Source organism: Petaurus breviceps, unplaced genomic scaffold (genome assembly GCF_028583685.1).
Source record: "Petaurus breviceps papuanus isolate PSGF00001 unplaced genomic scaffold, PetGlider_PUasm1.0 129, whole genome shotgun sequence".
NCBI lineage: Eukaryota > Metazoa > Chordata > Mammalia > Diprotodontia > Petauridae > Petaurus > Petaurus breviceps.
The window spans coordinates 5173043-5192736 of NW_027185665.1; the positions used below are offsets into that span (position 1 = coordinate 5173043).

The 19694-nt window shown below is 37.5% G+C and overlaps 1 protein-coding gene across 7 annotated transcripts in view; it reads right to left on the reverse strand.

Moving 5' to 3' along the window:
- Positions 1-19694, reverse strand: part of LOC138173169 (E3 ubiquitin-protein ligase NEDD4-like) — a 507966-nt gene that overhangs the window by 120953 nt on the left and 367319 nt on the right. For all 7 annotated transcript variants that reach the window (XM_069103074.1, XM_069103087.1, XM_069103095.1 and 4 more), the window contains one exon: positions 4493-4543. In XM_069103074.1, the coding sequence (XP_068959175.1) occupies positions 4493-4543 (51 nt within the window). The remainder of the gene's footprint in view (positions 1-4492; positions 4544-19694) is intronic.

The following is a 19694-nucleotide window of genomic DNA, read 5'->3' on the forward strand; positions in this document are numbered from 1 at the left end:
CTTTTTCATTTGTTGTAAATGCCAATCTTCCAATTTCCACATTCCTTTCTGCTTCCCCTACATACAACTTTGTTTTTGAAACTCAAGTGGTTCACAACATAAATCCTGTCCTCTAGGCTTTGTAGACTTTTATGAGAAGCTAAACATATGAATAGGAATCTCTCGTTACTACCAACCCCCACCCCTAAAAGAAAAGACATTTTAAAAAAGGTATCTCATTGGGTTGGAGAAACAGATGGTCAAGTTTTCTAAAAATACATTTTAACTTATATCTCTTATTTTTACATGACTTAAGTGGTTAAGATTTTTCCTGTACAAAGTCATGGCTTCTGTCTACCTTTCAACAAATGAAACATCATCCATAACTAAAAGAAGTAAAACTGAGGTAAAGAAAAATAAGGGGAAAGATGGGACCTATTTCTGAAGGAAGGAAGCTTACTAAAGTGGAGAAAATTCAAATTTGTGCAGAGAGGAGCTGGGTTCTGCTACTGCTACTTATGACCTACGTGACCTCGAGGAAGTTCCTTAACCTCTCTAAAACATACCAGTTTTCTCATCAGTAAAAGAGATTGGACCATATGACTGCTCAGGCACCTTACAGCTCTAAATACATCCTCTGCTATTGCCAGTACTGGAAAACTCTAATCTCTTAAATTTATTAATAAATTAATTAATTTCTTAATGAGGAAAAAAAATCACCTCCTATTTCACCTCTGTATTACTCCTTTTTAGGGAATAGAGTAAATTTCCATGTGGGTGAGTCTTTTTTCTCCCAGATCATGAGAGCTCAGATCATGTATAGGTAAGACTTCATTCCGATTTCAATTCATTTTCATCTACCGGTAGAATGCCAGAATAGAATCTCAAGTAATGGTATGTAAGGGAGAGCAGAGTGTCTAATAAGTCCCAGGTCCCCAGTGGTTAGTATAGGATGCTGAAGAGGAGCCCAAGCAATCCACCACAGAGATGCCAAAGGGCTCACTACTTAGCGTTCTTCCACAAAAGAATCGGCTCACGTGTAAACCCGTTTAGGCGTGGGAACACCCTGATCCACTCGTATTTCTGAGAAGTTTCTTTCGGCTAGTGAGTTCATAATTGTAAATGTGGCTCAATGGAAAGTTTCATTATGAAGAATGGCAATATAGAATTTTACATTGCAAATGCTGTCACCCAACATTTACTCTGTCAAGGGGCTTCTAGAATTTCTATGACAGATTATTTTGGTGTCTAATGAGGAGAGAAAAATACATTGTTTGATTATTATTTATGAAAAGGTAATGATTTGAAATCTTAGGATTATTCTTTTTTAAAACATAAAATAGGGTTTTTCAGTTAATAAAAATAATCCTAATATTGAACTTTGATCTGTTGTTTTATAGAATGTTTTAAGTAACTTATTACATTCCTAGATTATCCACTGGGGGTGGGGATAGGGGAAAGATTTTTATTGTGCAAAAAGAAGTTAAAAATCAATCTTTCTTGAAATAATTTGTTCTTTTAAAAATTTCAATATTAGTCAATTTGGTAGAAATATCATACAGAAGGCTACGATATGTCATAAATAAAATGGTGTGTTGAGAACCCAAATGGGCAAGGTATAGATTGTCTGGAAGGCTCCATGAGGTCATGGACAAAAGGTACTCGAAAAAGAGGGATACTTTTCCATCACAGTGAATCACAATTAGCCCAGAGGTAAGCAAGGGATAGCTGATTATCTAGATGAAACAGAATTTACAAACACTGATGTATATCCAGTACGTTAAAAAAAAATTTTAAGAATAACACGATCCCCTGAAACATAAATACTCTGCAGAGTGGTTCTTCATATTGGAAATGAAGATCAAGATTAGATATGGGCAATGGATAGAATGAAAATCGGTAATAAAAAGAAGAAAAGTTTGAAGCATTTATGCTCTTTTACTTTGGGGTTATTTCCCTTTTCTAAGAAAGGGAGAGATTTGGACTGAGGTGGATATATACTAACATAGTTTAGAATTTATATGTCTCTTCTTCAGAGACTAGTTGATCTAATCTTGATATCTGAGCAACTTAGGCCAATCAATAATTCCTAAATGAATATAGATTTAGGGTGTTTTCTTCATGTCTTCTTTCCTTACAACCCTATTTCTACGCCTCTCCCTTGTCCTTAGTAGCATTTTCCTCTTCTGATTTCCCCCCTTCCACCCCCAAATTTAACATTCCTAAAAAAAGATGTTCTCCTCTCCTCGTCAGAGAAATTCAGGATTCTGTCAAGACTCAGTCTCAAGTACCACCTCCCATGGAGAGCTTTCCTGTTCTTTTACTCCAGAGGCTCTTAACCTTTTTTGTATCATGGACTGCTTTGGCAGTCTGGTAGAGCCCTATGGATTCCTACTTAGAATAATGTTTTAAAATTGGTTAAATCATATACATAAGAATATTAAGAAAATCATTTATGCTAAAATCATTGCTAAAATGAAAAAAAAAAGCTTCACAGACTCTCCAACAAGTTAAAAATCCCTCTTCTAGTGCTGTCTCCTATCAAGGCATCTGACATTTGATTTGTATATGTCTTGTGTATACCTACTCATGCACTTGTTGTTTTTCCCATTAGAATATAAGACCCTTGAGGGAGAGCCAGGAGTTTCTTGCTTCTATCTTTAAATTCTGGCTAACTGATTGATTGCTATATATCCTCAACGAAATCCACAAACCTAATCTATCTGCACAGCACTAGTATGTTGGTACTAGAAAAGATAGCTTGAACAATTTAAATGATATTGCTCTTACTACAAACTAGTCCATAGCAAAGAGTCTTTATATTTGTTTAAAAGATCCTTCAGGAATGTCTCACTCTGATGTTTCATCACAGTCAGGCCAGTGGGGTACAAACTTTGCTGGGTTTAATGGAGAGACAAAGTCTTTGAAGCGGCCTGGAGGAACTCATCACCAGAGGACTACTTTTTTAAAAAGCTATAACAAAACTTATTAAAGATCATCATCTAACCGTAAGGCGTGGAAGGGTTACAACTAGTATTGGGGAAAAGAAGTATCCACATTGATAAAATTACAGCTCTTTTAAAGTGGAGGTTCTTAATTTTTTTTGCGTATCATTGAAACATGTCTGATAAAGCCCTTCTCAGAATAATGTTTTCAAATGCAGAAAATGAACTATATAGGATTACAAAGGAAACCGATGATAATGAAACATAGCTAGGAATTATTTTTTAAATAAGTTCACAGAGCCCAGGTTAAGAAGTTCTGTGTCTACAAACCTATCGACACACACATATTTTGATCAATTAAATAAATGCTGCATATTAAAATAGGTACACACAAATTAGACCTTTAAAATATTGAGACATTTTCTTATGGGATATCTTATTTTATAGCCATCATTTAAAGAGGTATGTCTGTGTTTAAATAAAAAAAAAATACATTCAAAAGCACACATACCAGAGTGCTTGTATCTGAGAGCTTCAGATTTTTTATACAAGCTGTGCTGCTTGCCAAGAACTATCTATTTGAAACCTTTATTTCTTAACAGGGCCCCTTAGTAGGGTTTTTGCTATCAGATTCCTTTCAGATATTTTAAGAAGCTTTCATTGGTAGCAGCCATTCTGCATGTTCACTCTGGTAAGAAGAGCTTTGGGTCAACCCAGTAGCTAAGTTCTCAACAGCTATTTTAAAACTGTTTAATTAGTGGAAAATCTATTCCACCTACACTTACTTGTCATTGCAAATGATGCTAACTATAATGACGATGATGGGTGAATGGTGATGTTAAAAGGTAAGAACAACTATCACTTCTCCAAAGCAATGACTTTTTTGTCCTATATTATACTCTTCATTACATAAACTATCATTTTGTGTTACAAGTAATAGGATGGAGCAAGGAGACTAGAATTTGAGATGTTATCTCTTTCATCAAGATCTTCCTGTCCTCTCTCTTACAGAACCTAGGGGTAGTAACCCTTGCCACTATCCAGAAGCTATCCAGACTCAAGTGCTATACTTCTTCATCACGTTGATTACTCATGCTGGCTGGAAAATGCCTAAGTACAATAGAGAGGCACCAATGACAGAAACTAATCCTAAGAGGAAGCAAAAATGAGATTTATATTTCCTGTCTAGTCTGGGTAAGGGCAGGTAATTTATTATCTTTCTTTATCCCCCAATTTCTTGGGAATCAAGGGAGAAGTTACTGAAAAAAAAGTGAAAAAACAAATTGAACAAATTGGCCAGAAATACAGAAAAGCAATAAAAAAACAAAACAAAACAAAACTGGATTAGAACTGATATTGATAAGCCAAACTTCAAGTTACAGCTGAGATGTCTCTTACCTTTCTAAAATGGGAGTAAGACTTTATCTGATTCTTTCTCTTACCCTACCTCTCATTCCTCACTAAAATATAAGAAATATTTCCCTAAAATTCAGATAATTTATCAAAGGGCTTCAGTTAAAAATTTTTTTTCCATCACATAAAACACAGGTTAGTTAAAACCTTCTTACCGGGAGATGATTAAGAGGAACGTCCACCTGTCCAAGGAAGTCGTCTCTTGTCTGTCAATAAAGCAGAGAAAGAGCAATGAGTTTGTAAGTCAAGTATTGATGAAATAGTAATATTTCAACATTTCAAAAGGAGGATATAAAAAAAGCAGGGAAAAGAGAGAGGGATAGAAGAATCAAAATCAGATGCACATGAATTACTATAGGGTAGGAGGTAAGATGCAAATAGGAATGAATACAAATATTCTAACAATTCTAAGGCACATTTATAACTGATTTCCAAACTTTTAAAATTTCATTTGGTATCTATCACTTCATAATATGCCACTGGACCCTTGGGTTGGCATTGAGAGAAATGAGATGAATCTTAGGAAGGACCAATTCAAGATTATGTTAAGTTGGGCGAGGAGTTAGAACTGACCCCAGTTGAAAATTTTTGGAATATTTGTTTTGTAGCTGGACCCACGATTTCATTTGTATAGGTGAAGGAAGTCCCACTGGTGAAAGGGTTCCTCTGTAATGTACATCAGCATCTTTCTCTGTAACTACAACCTTACAGAGTCATTACAGGGCTGAGAGGTTAAGTGATTACCCACCAAGGTCACACAGGCAGGATGTGTCAGAACTGAGACTTGAACCGAAGTCTTCTTTATTCCAAAACAATTTTTTTTGAGCAGCTACTACACCACAGAAGGGTCAAAATGTGATCCTTTCCTAAAAACTCTAAAGGACATAAAGCAATGGAAATATCCCTAAATGTCAAGCCAGCTGCTATTGTTCCCAGCTCTTAAGGTCATGATTTCTACACTTTCTAGGGAATGCATGCTCAATTCCCCCATCTTCTCTCTCTGCCCATACTGCCATTCCATGTTATATTGTAGATAGAAGAGAGAATGAAAGCAAACAAGAACAAATAAAAGAGAGAGACAGAGGCACAGAAAGAGATTGGAGGGCAGACCCATGATTCTATCACTATGGGGAACTCCTAATGTGAAAAGGCCCTCCAGTTATCCAGATGGGCAAGTGTTCTGTAAGTTACAACCTTATAAAGCCGCCTTGGACATACAACTACGGCGTGTGAGAGGCAGGACTTAGACAAAGGTCTTTATGACTCTGGGCCAGCTTTCCACCCACTATCCTATATTCTTTCTTGGACAGTATGTATGTATGTATGTATGTATGTTTGTAAGTATGTACGTATGTGCATATATGTGTATTTTCCCCTGAAATTAAAGTGAATTTAAATGAACAATTTTAAGGATATTGTGGAATCTTTATAGCTATATCAATAGAGACACATAGGTAAGTGGAAAAACATTCTCTACAATATCAGTTTAGGAATCACTGACCTGTGTAGCTGATGGATATGCTTCACTTGTGTTGCCTAGCAGCCATTACAGTACTGGATGATATAATAAATATAATATAATACAGTACAATGTGATGTAAATCAAACATAGATTCATATGATTGATTCAGATTTATACATTATATAATTATTAATTTTATAATGTATGTGCACATTATATGTTCTCTCCATTGGTCTGAGAGATCTAAAAACATCCTTAATATTAAATTACTTTTAATTCATTTTAGTCTTAGGAGGGCATGATATCATAAATAGAAAGCTGGTCTCAGACCCATGAAGACTGCAGTTCAAGTACTAACTCTGATACTTTATCACTATGTGACTCTGGGCAAATCTGAATTGACCCTGTTAGTCCACCCAGAGAACTCTGATACTAGACATTGTAGAACACTTGCTGATCTGGATCAGTGAAGGGAGTTTCCATACCTAGAGTTTCTCACAGATGAAATCATGGATCCAGTCCCTAACCATACATACACACATGCATATGCATACACATGCCCTCCATATCCATCACAAAATGCAGACTTAATCTCTCTTTTGTTGATTTGAAATACATAGAGGCCTAGAGATATTCTGTGACTTGCCACAGTCATGTGGTGAGCATGTATCAGAGGTGAGACTTCAATCTGGGGAAGAGGGTTAAAACTAGTACTCAGGTCTCCTGACTCCCTGGTCCAGCACTTTTGTCTCCCCAATAAACTATGCTTCACCCTGAAAACTTCTCACTTACAGAATATAAACACCTTCTGTTCAAAATATGCTGGAAAGACTTTCCATCAAATGGTCTGTTGACTTACACTGATCCTTTCCCATTAAAAACAAGAAAAAAAAAGGAAGCTAAATATGAGGAAGATTTTTAAGAAAATTTGCATCAGGTTAAAGAACAGGAACATGCATTTTTGTTCAACCAATCACAGTTGTGGAAACAAAGTTGCTTATTTTTTGGAAAACATCAACCTATTCTGATTCCTTTTGAAGAGATTTTCAACTTCCTTTCTATCATCAGACTTACTGGTGGCAACTAAGATGAATGCTGTATCTTTTATGATAAAATAGAAGACGCTGCCTAGATCTTACTGATCATCTTCCCCAACGAAATGTAGCAGAACAGGCTACAGCAGCAACCCTAACACAAAAAATGTGGTAATCACAATATGGATATTAACATCAGCAGGTTATATTTACATAGAACTTTGATGTCTCATTTGATGCTCAGCCTTGTGGAAGAGGGTACCACATTGCAGTCTCGATTTTACAGATAAGGAATTGGAGAACCAGAGAGGTTAAATAAGCTTTTTGTGGGTATATAGTTAGCAAGCAATAGGGCTGGGAATGAAGGCCCAAGTATTCTGCTTCCAAGTTCTGAGATCTTTCCATGGTAGCCTAGAATAGGCTAGTTAAATAATGTGCAGTTGTTAACAAAGATTAGTATCAATTTATTTTCCCAATAAGAGGGCATGAGAATAATTTTCATTTCACACATAAAAGCTCCACTGTAGGATATATAATCGATCTTTATGGAAGTATTAATTCATGGATATGAATCAAACTTACATACAAACATACTGCTGATCCAATGCACCTCCTTTTCCCTCTCAACTTCTTTAGCTTGCATTAAAATGATGGATAAGTCTTTTGAGACAATCAGCATTTAAATAACACTTCCCAGAATGGGAGGAAATACTACTTAACAAAGCATGGCACTTGAAATAAGCATGAGCTTAGCTTTTCCAGGGGACCCATTTAGACCATGGTCATTGCCACATTTGCCAAGACCTTGGCATGCCTCTCATTCAAGAACTACATAGCTAAGGAAGCTTTGAAAACTATGCAGTCATGTAGACTGAGCCGTGACCCTTTCCAAGTTTGAAATCTAAAGATAACAAACTCACATCCTAAAAGTTTTGATTTCTAATTCCAATAGTCTTATTCATTTTTTTTTTAAAGGAGATTGGTTGGTCAACAAATACTTGAATTACAAGGCAATAGTCTAAGGAAAATCTCACTTGAATAATCATGGCATTTTACAATCTAATTCACTTCTACAAACAATACTGAGTGCATGAAAATCTCTCCATAACCTGGAATCAAACAGAGGCAAAACTACATATCGTGTTTCCCCGATAATAAGCCCTCCCCTGAAAATAAGCCCTCTGGTGTTTTTCTGTCCAAAAAAATTAATAAGACAGTGTCTTATTATCGGGGAAACACGGTAGGTTGTCCACCATTATCTGAGCAATCCAAAGGAAACAGTAGACAATAGTAACAGTCTTATATTCAGGAGGGCAAAAACAGCTGCAGTCTTATTCAAATGTGCTAGCCCTCAGTATCTCTTTCATACCTAGGTATACTTGAAGTACACTGACAATTAGCAAGCTAGATGAGGTGTACCCAGCTGGCTGGATATAAAAACCCTTTATTATGTAGGTGGGGCTTTTGAGTTTTTTGTGTTTACCTATCCAAGCCTCTCTGTGGAACCAGCAGCACAGCCCAACCAAAGTGCCTCAGTTCCCACTGTCCCTCAGGCTCTGGGCTCAAAACTGGTTTTCCTTACATTGTTATCAGCAAAACCTTGATTAATGAATTATTTTTACATTTAAATTGGGCATACACCTCCAATGTGTATATTTACTAATCAGGTACACAGTAAAACTATACTAATAATTATGTGCATCATAAAACTTCTACCAAAAATTTTTTTTAAAACAATCCGATCATGATGAACACGATGAATATCATGATCATGATGAACATCCCAGAGTCAATAGGGAACTACTGGAGTTTATTGAGTATAGGAGTGATATAATGTTGTAAAGGTTAGGATACTGATAGACCCAGGGAGCCTTGGATTATCTCCTCATACTCCCACGACACTAGGTAGGATGGTTTTCAGCAAAGAAATTATTGAACATACCTAGGGTAATTTAAGCTAAGTTTGTCTTCAGGTAGATTGATCAGAGACCCAAATGTGGACCCTTTTAGTTCACAGTATATAGTAGAGTTTATGAGATCTTTAATGCATATTACAACCCATCCATTCTCACTCATCTTGGGTGATTTACTTTTTCCCACTCAAAAAGGGTGGGTGTGATCACTGCTCATTGCTGGCATGCTGAGGCCAATTACTAAACTACAAGGTAATCTGCAGAAATGGGCAGGGGGTAGATTTTATTGATGGTATCTACATGCCTAGTGCTCTGGGTTCCCATGCAGCATTTAGGGTATAAATACCCTAAGGGGATAAGAAAGGGGAAGGTTGGGAATATGCCCAGCAGGGAGCAAAGGCAAAATGAGTGAGTTTGGGGAGGCTAAGGTGGTGTGTGGGCATGTTTGGCAACAAGCCCCAGAACTGGCTACTGCAGGAAGGGTAGGATGAGACCCAACTTCCAATCCTCTGATTTACTGATCCCACACCCACTGGCATTAGGTCATTGACTCTGATTTTGGAGACTAGCATCAGAGGACAAGGAAAAAATCCTCAGCCTGGCGCTTGAGCCCCTTAGTGATCTGGCCACCAATTCTCTTTTCAGTCTCACCTCTCATTGCTACTCTCACATAGACCTCCTTCTCCTGCCAAAATAATCTACTCTATAACATGAATGTAATATTATTTATATTACCTTCCTGATCCATTTCAACAAATGCTTCTTAGGTACCTACTAGGAACAAAGCTCAGTGATAGGTGTTGGGATGAATACAAAAATGGAAATGGAACTGTCTTGATTATCAAGCCACTTGAAGAGGTGGTTACATTGTGCACATGAAAAAGTAAACATAAGGTAATTTGAAGGAGAAAGCACAGGAAAAAACAAAGAATCAGACAAGGCTGAGAGGAGGATATGGCACCCGAACCTGAGCTAATCTGAGAAGTCTAAGAGGCAAAAGTGAGGAGGAAGAAATTGCATATGGAGGTAACAGCTGGTGGGGGGAGGGGCCTGGGACAAGACATTACCTATGGAGTAGTAAGTAGTCAGTTTGACTAGGACATACTACACACAAAGAGGAGTAACGTGACATGAGTCAGGAAGGTAGCCTGGAGACAGATGATTAAGGGCTTGAAAATCCCGGGTGAAGAATTTGTGTTTTAAAGGCTAACTAAAGACTTTTGAGAAACGGAGAAGCAGGTTTAGCCCTGTGCTTTAGGACTGGGAGAGGGAGAGACTAGAACTGGGAGACCAAATTGGGAAGATGCTGCAATAACCAAAGTAAGAACCACAGTGAAGGCCAGCTGAAGAGAAAGGAGGAAACATGCAGAAGTATATTTACAGTAGAATTGAAAGCACTTGGTAAATGAATGGCTATGGGCTTTGAGGGAGTAAGGGACAGATAAATCAGAGATGACGAAATTTACAAAACTGGGTGAATAGAAGTCTCATGATGTCCCCATCAGCTTGGTATTTGGATAAACTGAGCTGGAGATGCTGATGAGACAGAGTTAAGAGATTACCAGCAAGCAGCTGGTGATGGAGGACTAGAATTCAGGATGGAGGGTGGGGCCTGAGATAGAGATTTGGGAGTCTTCTTTATAGATAGACTGACTAAATGGAAGCTGAAGACTTCAAGGAGAGAGGGGATAAAGAGAAGAGAAAGGACATAGAAGAGAAAGAGCATAGGACAGAACCTTCAGGGAAAACCACAGTCAGGGGATTGGAGACAGATGGTCATCCAGAAGAGAGGCCAAAGAGGGAAGAGTAAAGTAGACAGGAGATCAGAGAGAACAGGCTCATGGCACACACGGAAGGAGAATTTACTGAGGACAAGGTAATAGTCAATAAGGATAGAAGCAGTAGAGAGGTCAAAGAAGATGAAGACTGAAGAAAGGAGTTCAGATTTAGCAATTAAATGATCCTTGGCAACCACATTAGAGGACAATTTCAAGAAAGTGGAAGAAGAGAAGTTAGATTCCAGGGGATTAAGATGTAAGTGGGAGGTGAAGCTCGAGAAAATTTGCAAAAACAATTTGTAATAGTAATTGAATTTAAAGATACCACTGCATTGGCTTGGTTTTTGGTTTGATTGTGTTAAAACACAGAGCTTGTGAATCCCACTTGTGGGATGGACTTGTTGACCTGAAAAGAGAGGGCTGAACGGGGAGGAGCTAGTGATGTAAATTTAGAGAGACACAAGAAGAGAGAGAGGCAGAAGAACTTTTTGGAAGCAGCACCTTTGGAGGCAGAGAGAGACTGAGAGGATTGCTGAGGGCCACTTTGAATGGCCCAGGACTTTTGAGAGCTGCCACCCAGAGCTACCAAGGACTGAGGAGACATGGCTGTTATGCTGGTACTTTGTCTGTCTGTTTTGATGTTGTTTTGCCAGATTTGTCCACTGGTGAAGGACAGTGCTGTTGTTTCAGAGGTTCTGAAACCTTGCTGTTGGTTCCGAAGCCCTGAAGAAGGATTTTCTTGTTGTATGTTTACAGAAATCCTGGAAGGGGGTTTTGCTAATGTTTTCAGGGGTCCTAGGACTGTTCTGCAGACAGAGAATGAATTAATGAAGACACTGGCAATGTATCTTGTGGCGTTGCTAAGCTTTGTCTCCCCAGGAACAAAGATTGCTGAGAACTTGCCTCATGCCAAGATGAAAAAAGACCTCCATTTGGGTATTAAATGGTGTGCTTAAGCTTGTTGTAACTCTGGGGTAGATTCAATTGTGATCCAAGGGTGGGGAACTTTTGACCTTTTTGTGCTCTGTGATTGAACAAATGAATGTACTTTACTTATGATTGGAAACTAATCTCCATTTGAGAACAGGGGCTTTGTGATGGACTAAATGAATGTACACCCTAGGGGTGGAGTAGTATTTAGAAGAGGGGCTTTGTGATTGATTAAATGAATGTAATGTCCAGGGGTGGGGTAGTACTTGATTAAATCACACTTGGTAAATGCTGTATTTTGAATTATGCTATATGTTGATTCTCTCTGTTCTTAATTTGTCACTGAATAAAATGGAGCGCACCTATGCTGGTATTTTGAACTTTCGGAAGTTGCCTTTGCTTGGCATTACACAATTCCATATAGAAGGCTGGCAATTAAAGGGAAGAGAGATTAAAAGATGATCATTTGAGGGACTGGCAAAATTAAAAGAGGACTTTGTTTTTAAAATGGACTAAGTAGCCTGAGCATTATTTGCCTGCAGTATAGGAAAAAGCCTACTTTAAAAGAATATGATTGTTTAAGGAAAATACTTTGTGAACCTTAGAGCACTATAGAAATGTGATTTAGTATTCTCTATATGTTCAAACTCTAGCTTTTATGGTCTCTTCATTTTCTGTCCATACTTTGAGCTTGCCTAGGTTCCGCTTCCTCCTTCTTTCCCCCATCTATTATTCTTCAAGGATCAGTTCAAGTACTTGCCTTCTCCATGAAGTCTCCCCTGACCATATCAAAGATCTCTCCCTATTCTGAATTCCTCAGCTATGTCACTTACTCTATGTACTACTCATTTGGGATGGTTCTCTTTGTTAATTATCTTCATTTATTATTTAATTCAACAGAAAGGAAAGAGAAAATTCATTGAAGTTAAGGAATGAGCCCGATGTGTCTTTGTATCTTCCAGAGGCTAGCCTAGCAATGTCTTGGCATGAAGAGGCGCTCAGTTGATCAGTTGCCTAATCTCTATGATTAGTGTCTTAAAATATCTGCAGTTCCATAAGCTCCTTATGGAATGTGCAATTTGTGAGGAACCAAATATTCCCAGATAATTCTACTCTCTGTCCCATCTCCCCTGAAAATAAATCAGAGTTCCCATATTGAGTAAAACTTGATACCAGAAATTTGTATAGTAATTTTCAATTCATGTAGGGACATGGGGAAAAATAGGAGTTACATGGTGCCACAAGAATGATATGACAGTAGTGTGGAAAAAAAAAATCTGTGAGTGAATGTACTGGATTCAATTCATTTACACAAATATTTACTAGGTGCCTACTTCATGCAACGCACATGAGCTCCAGATATATGTGAGATGATATACATTTGGCCTGATCTTAATTACTTTCATCATTATTGCTACTGCTGTTGGTTGGTGCTCTGTATGTATTATTAAAAAGAATCATCTATAATAAGACTTACTTTCTATCAACAATACTTTCCCATTCATCTCTTAACTTATTACCATATAACTAAAAAAGTCAATCTTTACCTTTTATGAATGAAAAGAGTTGTACGTGTTTTACTCAGGTAACTACACTGGAACTCTAAGACTAAAGTTGGGGTTCAAGTTGTAGGTAATGATGACTTCATATCATTACTGTTTGTTGCTGCTCATTCTTTGTTTTCAAAAAAGACCAATGACATCAGATGGTGATGTTTTGACTTGTTTGTGAATTCAATTTAAGTGAGGCTGAGCTGCACAAACTGGTGGGTCTCACCCTTTCTCTCTCAGAGTCACTGAAGACTAGGGGCAAGACAAAAATCAAGGTGACTGAAAATGACCAAGGATGCAGGGAATGACCTTAACATCTTTGATGTCTGACCAAGCTCTACGTGCTCCACAGAGCCTCCTTCTATCTAAAACTAAGAGTAAGCATGATGTATAATTGGGATAAATTAGAAGCTTTCACAGTAACATCAGAGTTGAAGCAAGGATGTCGATTATCACTCCTATCATTCAATATCTTACCAGAAAGGCCAGCTATAGCAATAGGAGAAGAAAAAAAAAACACTGAAGGAATACAAATAGGCAAAAGAAAACAAAACCATCGTTCTCAGCAGACCATACGATTGCATAGAGAACCCAAGAAAATCAACTAAAAAACACTGAAGGAATATAAATAGGCAAAAGAAAACAAAACCGTCGTTCTCAGCAGACCATATGATTACATAGAGAACCCAAGAAAATCAACTAAAAAACTCGCTGAAGCAATGAGCAACTTTTAGCAAAGTTGAAGGATATAAAATAAACCCACATAAATAATCATCCTTTCTATTATCAGCAAAATTCAGTAGGAAGAGAGAGATTTAATTTAAAATAATTGCAGACAATATAAAAATTTCATTGGACAGAAGCAATTTGGATCCAACTTCCACTGGATCCTTCTCTAAAGTGAAATGTTAAAGTGAGATACTAATAAGCTTCCTCTTTTGGAAGGAGGAAGTCTATTCAAGTCCCTGAAAATGCAGTGTTCCTTGGTGTGGAACTCCTCTTTTAAGTTCTTAGTACTGGACTTAGAATCAGGAAGATTTGAGTCCAAATCCAGTCACAAATACTTACTATCAGTGTGACTGGGTAAGTCACTTAACCTATGCCTGCCTCTGTTTTCCTAGCTGTAAAATGTAATAAAAACACCTAGCCTCCAGGGCTGTTGTGAGGATAAAATGAAATAGTATTTGTAAAGTGCTTTGCAAATCAAAGCACCATATAAATGCTGTTGTTGTCATTACTATCAGAACTATGTGAAGTCTTTCTTCCTCTGAAGGCTTATGCACATCCCATCTAAAGGAGAATAAAAATAAACTAAGCCCAATGCAAAGTGGAAATTATGTTCCTGTGTCAGGAGGAGCCTTTAAAAACCATAATTACCGATGAAAGAGAAATCAGTAAGAATGATATCCTTAGTCTGTACGGCGAGAAGTCAATCCCATTCCGACCATCTTTACTCGACCAAAAGTTGGAATGTTTCTCTGACTCAGTCTCTAGAATCTAAACTTACCTGAAGTTTGGTTGGCTGGTTGTTTCCTTCATGCTGAGAGGACCAGCATGACATCACAATGTCGGGGTCAAGGTATGGTGTGCGACCATGGCTGATCGAACCAAGTTTAACCTTTACATAGACACAAATGCCAATGTACATGTCCATGAATGCAGACCCCTGACTCAAACTTGGCAGAGAAAAAGCTGCATCTCTGACCAACTCATTCCTTTTTTGTTGCTGGATTTTCCAACTGCTATACAACAAATGAAACACATATTCCTCTCCGTCTCATATGACAGCTAAGAGCTTCACACCACACACATTTGGCTACATTATTTTGAAAACAAACTCCAAATTCGTACTTTGGTATTAAAACCAAGTTCATCAAATTCCTTGAGGCATACTATAACTACTGAAGTAATAACACCAGAGTTGCTGTATAACGTTTGTTACATTCTAGTTTTTAAGAATTTTAAAGCAGCTCACGATGGAATAATCTCACTACTAAAATTAAAAACAGCAAATTCCTTTTCTAATTACTTCGAAGGCGATTCTTACATAATTAAAATAATGCTGTTTACAAAATTAAATGTGGAGACCAAGTTATTCAGAATGTCAATAGTTTATCATGTATAGAACAAGAAATGGACAATACCAGCTGCCCTAAACAGGTGCCTTACAAGAGAGTGGGGGAATGGAGTGGGTTGAAAGATTCATGTTTCAAAACAGTCCATTGTTGCCAAAACTACTGCACTCATACCCACTGCAAAATATTTGTGGCAAAAGCATCTGAATGGCCACAGTAACCATAATTTCCCTTAATACACATTTAACAACAGAAGACATCTTACAATACTTCCTTCCAGAGTCTCTACAAAATTCTCAAGTGTTGATTACAAGTCTTTCTGAAGTTGTCTAGGGAACACAGGTTAAACGACTTTCCTAGGGTAGGTAACACAGCATTAGAGGCAGGAAATAAACCAGGTTTTCCTACTCTAAGTCATTCTATGAACTACATCTCAAGATCTCAGTTTATAAGACAAAGAGAATTTCATTTTGAAGTACATCAAGGGGGTTTGGAAGTAGTTTGTAACTGAGTTCAGCTGACTATCTGACTGATTATTGTTTTGTTCAGTCACTTTCGGTGCTGTTTGATTCTTTGTAAGCCCATTTGGGGTTTTCTTGGTAGAGATACTGGAGTTGTTTGCCTTTTCCTTTTCCAGCTCATTTTATAGATGAGGAAACTGAGGCCAGCTTTAAGTGGGTTAAGTGACTCTCCCAGGGTCACACAGCTAGTGAGTGTCAGAGGCTGAATTTAAACTGTCTTCCTGACTCCAGGCCCAGAACTATATCCATTGCGCCATATAGCTGATGATATAATTGGTCATTGTTATTTAATCATTTTAGTTATGTCTGACCCTTCATGACCCCTTTTTGGGGTTTTCTTGGCAAAGATACTAGAGTGGTTTGCCATTTCCTTCTGGAGCTCATTTTACAAATGAGGAAATGGAGGCAAACAAGTTTAAATGACCTGGCCAGGGTCACACAGCTAGCAAATGTCTTGAGACTGGATTTGAACTCAGTCCAGACCCAGAACCTTATCCACAGCACTACCTAATACACATCCTTAAAAAATACATTTTCTTATAAAAATACATACATCCAAGGGGTGGCTAGGTGGCGCAGAGAATAGAGTACCTACCCTGGAGTTAGGAGGACCTGAGTTCAAATACGACCTCAGACACTTAACACAAAAACTAGCGGTGTGACCTTGGGCAAGTCACTTAACCCCAATTGCCCTGTAAATATATATAAATATTTAAATCAATGAGGGCATTAAGAATAGCTCCAGTCTCAGAGCAAGTGTCCATTTTCCATACTATTGCATCTAGGAGAATGGAAAGGAAGGACTGAGAAAAAAAGATACATCTTCTCCACACCTGGAGATCCCTTGGAAACAACACTGGAGAACATTCCAATATTCTCTGGTAATTATTGCCAGCAGTGCTGGCATCTGAACTTGGTATTTGGGTGTCCTATGGAAAATGTCACCAGCTATTTTTTCATAGGATTGAAAGATTACTTTCAATAATTGGAAGTGCTTTGTTAACCTTATTAAAATCACATCAGGGGTTGGCCAAACACCACTCATTCAGATTAATGGAGTCATTTCTATCATGAATCTATTTAAACAAGGCATCATGTTAACCTCTAGAACCTACAAACACTGAATTAATTTAACCTCTTATCCACAAAGTCCTGACATTTCTTGTGGCTATTTTTAAGGTGGTAAAATGCTGCCAATTTCCTCCCTCAGTTATCACTTGTTACGCCATCCACAATGCTGAAAACATGTACCAGTCAAGCAGGTTAGTTCCAATGTGACAAAAACTCAAGCAACAGAATATGTAAAACCCAAGTCTTCACACTTGGCACATTAGCTGACATAAAAATCCACTTTCCCCTTTTGTAAGGGGGAAACATAACGGGAGGCAAAAATAAAAAAAATCACTTATTATTTAAGCATTCAGTAAACACTGAGAAACTACATGCAAAAATTCCATGCCCCAATAATGACTGTCTCTCTGAAGACAAACTTGCAGAGTTCAAGGGGGAAATAGAGAAAAGTTGGCTCTGTGGTGACAATAATGCCCAAATTAAAAAGTTACCATCTGTTGGTGATTTTGTAAACAAGCAATTTAGCTACTCTTCAACAATATAGCAAACAAATCTGTAGAATCAATGCATACACATGTAGCTGGTTTTTGTTTTTGGTAGGGTAGGGGAAGTAGGCCTGAGTTTTCATTACAATATGGAAATCCTATTTATGAAAACTCCCTCAATCAAATCAGAACCTGCTCAGAAATTTGTAAACCTAGAGGTTTAGAAAAAGAGTTCATAACCCCTTGGGAGTCCATGGATAGATTTCAGGAGGTTGATGTACTTGAATGGGAAAAAATTACAATAATATTTTCACTAACCTTTAACTGAAATTCTTTCAATTACTTAAAACATTATTCAGAGAAGGAGTGGTTTATAACACAAAAAAACATTAAGAACCCCCCTGGCTTAGAGAGGTGCTTGGGAGCTGGAGATTTTAAACAATTTCCCAAGATCACAAAGCCAGTATGTGTCAGAAATCACACACACACACACACACACACACAAACACACACACAGAAGCAGCAGAGCTCTCAGTTACAGGGTTGTCTCAGAATGACTCTTAAGAATAACTTTGGCTATCGCTACAAAACAAATTCAATTTATAATTTCCCAGTTATCCATCCAAATAGTACAATATATTATTCATTATGTTCAGTATTACTCAGGAGAAAATTTGCTTCTTAAGGTATTTACTGAAAAAAAAATTAGCCTGCTTTTTAAAAATAAAATGATAAATGCAGCATCAAATCCAAAAATGTGGGACAAATTTTATACCAAACTTAAATAATTGGAAATTAAGAGGAGAAAAATAACTTGGTACAAATGGATGCAGAGTTAGCAGATTTGGGTTCTCATGTCAGCTCTTTTACTTACTATCCACTGTAATTGTAAGAATTGTAAAGTACTCAGCACAGTGCTTGGCACATAGCAGGCATTATGTGGATATTAGTTATTACTATTACATTATGAATATGTAATAGTAGTAGCAGCAGCAGCTGTGTGATCTTGGGCAAGTCACTTAACCTAAGCTTTCATTTTCCTCATTTGTAAAATGAGGGTGTTAGACAGACTAGAGTTGTCAAATACAAAGCTCACAAATACAGTTCAAACCAGATCAAAATGTAATTGAGAAATTTTAACAAAACAAATAAAAATACAAGAGATCTAGATAATGTTAATATATGGTTTCCTAAGACAATATGAAGTCCACAATGATCCTTATATATAGTTTAGTGGTCCCCATTTCTATTTGAGTTTGTCATCACTAGAATAGGTGACCATTAAGGTCATCTTAGAGATCTTAGAGATCAGCTTTGGATTTGTGATACCATAACCATATGTAGCCACTACGTAACTAAGGGAAGGCAGGAAGTAAAATTGGGTGATGACTATGTATTAGGAGAAGATATAGGTGTAGATAGAACAATAACAACAGAAAAGATCTGCAATGCTAAATTTACAAAACACACAATCAGATCATTCATATCGGTGTGCTAAGAAACATCATAACACGATTTTCCCTTAGTATATTTGATTGTGGGGTATTTTTCCCCTTCTAGAAATGAGTAAGAAATGACAACCTTAAACAGGAGTTCAATCCTGTGTTCATAAAATTATTTGCCATCAACTCAGTACCCACTATAGCCTATTCCTTTTTTTACCAATGGGTACAGACCCAATCTCCAACGGAGTCACATTCTTAAGTCTCATCATGACACAAAGATCACATAACCATAAGGATTCAGACTTTCAACAAGGATTTTTTCATATTCTGCTGGTACTGTATCTATGCCAACAAAGTATGGCTTATTTCCTGTATTGGTAGAGTATGGTAAGCACTACTGAGCCAGAAAAGTTCTAGAGAGGGTGCAGCAAAGCATAATATTTCTAGATCATCTTCACTAAGTCTAGAGCAAGCTGGCTGCAAGATGACGAATACTTGTATCCACAGTATCTCTCAAAGATCTTTACCAGGTCACAGCAGTATTTTGACCATGAAGTACCCGAAGTAATAAGCACTAATTTCTAGGGAGAAAAAAAATGTTATTTCAGAAAAACAAAGATAAAAAGTAGTAAATTGATTCTGTACACCACTAGAGAAAATGGAATGACAAGGTTAGCGAGTAAAATTGGAGTACAAATACATACTGTCATTTGCCACTCAAGGTAATCCCCAAAACAAGGATTACAGCACTGACACTGAGTCCAAGTCAGAGAAATGGAAATGATCCTTTTCTGTCACGCTACCCATGACATGCAGCTTCAGTCACTGAGCAGCCCAGCCCTGTGTTCAAGGGCTGAGCGTCCTATAGGCAAAGATGCTAAAATAGGCTACATTTTTGTAATGGTTTCAAAAGCCTGGGCTCGACACTATTTAAATAATGAACAGCTCATGTAACTTCCACTGAAGCTTTAGAAAGCACAGTTAACCTTCTACAGTTTATTGTCCAGCCGTCACCTCGCTGGCAAGATGAACTAACTGCCTCTTTGGATTCCATTTCATTCCTCAGACAAGTACAAAGGGAGCTTTATTCTCA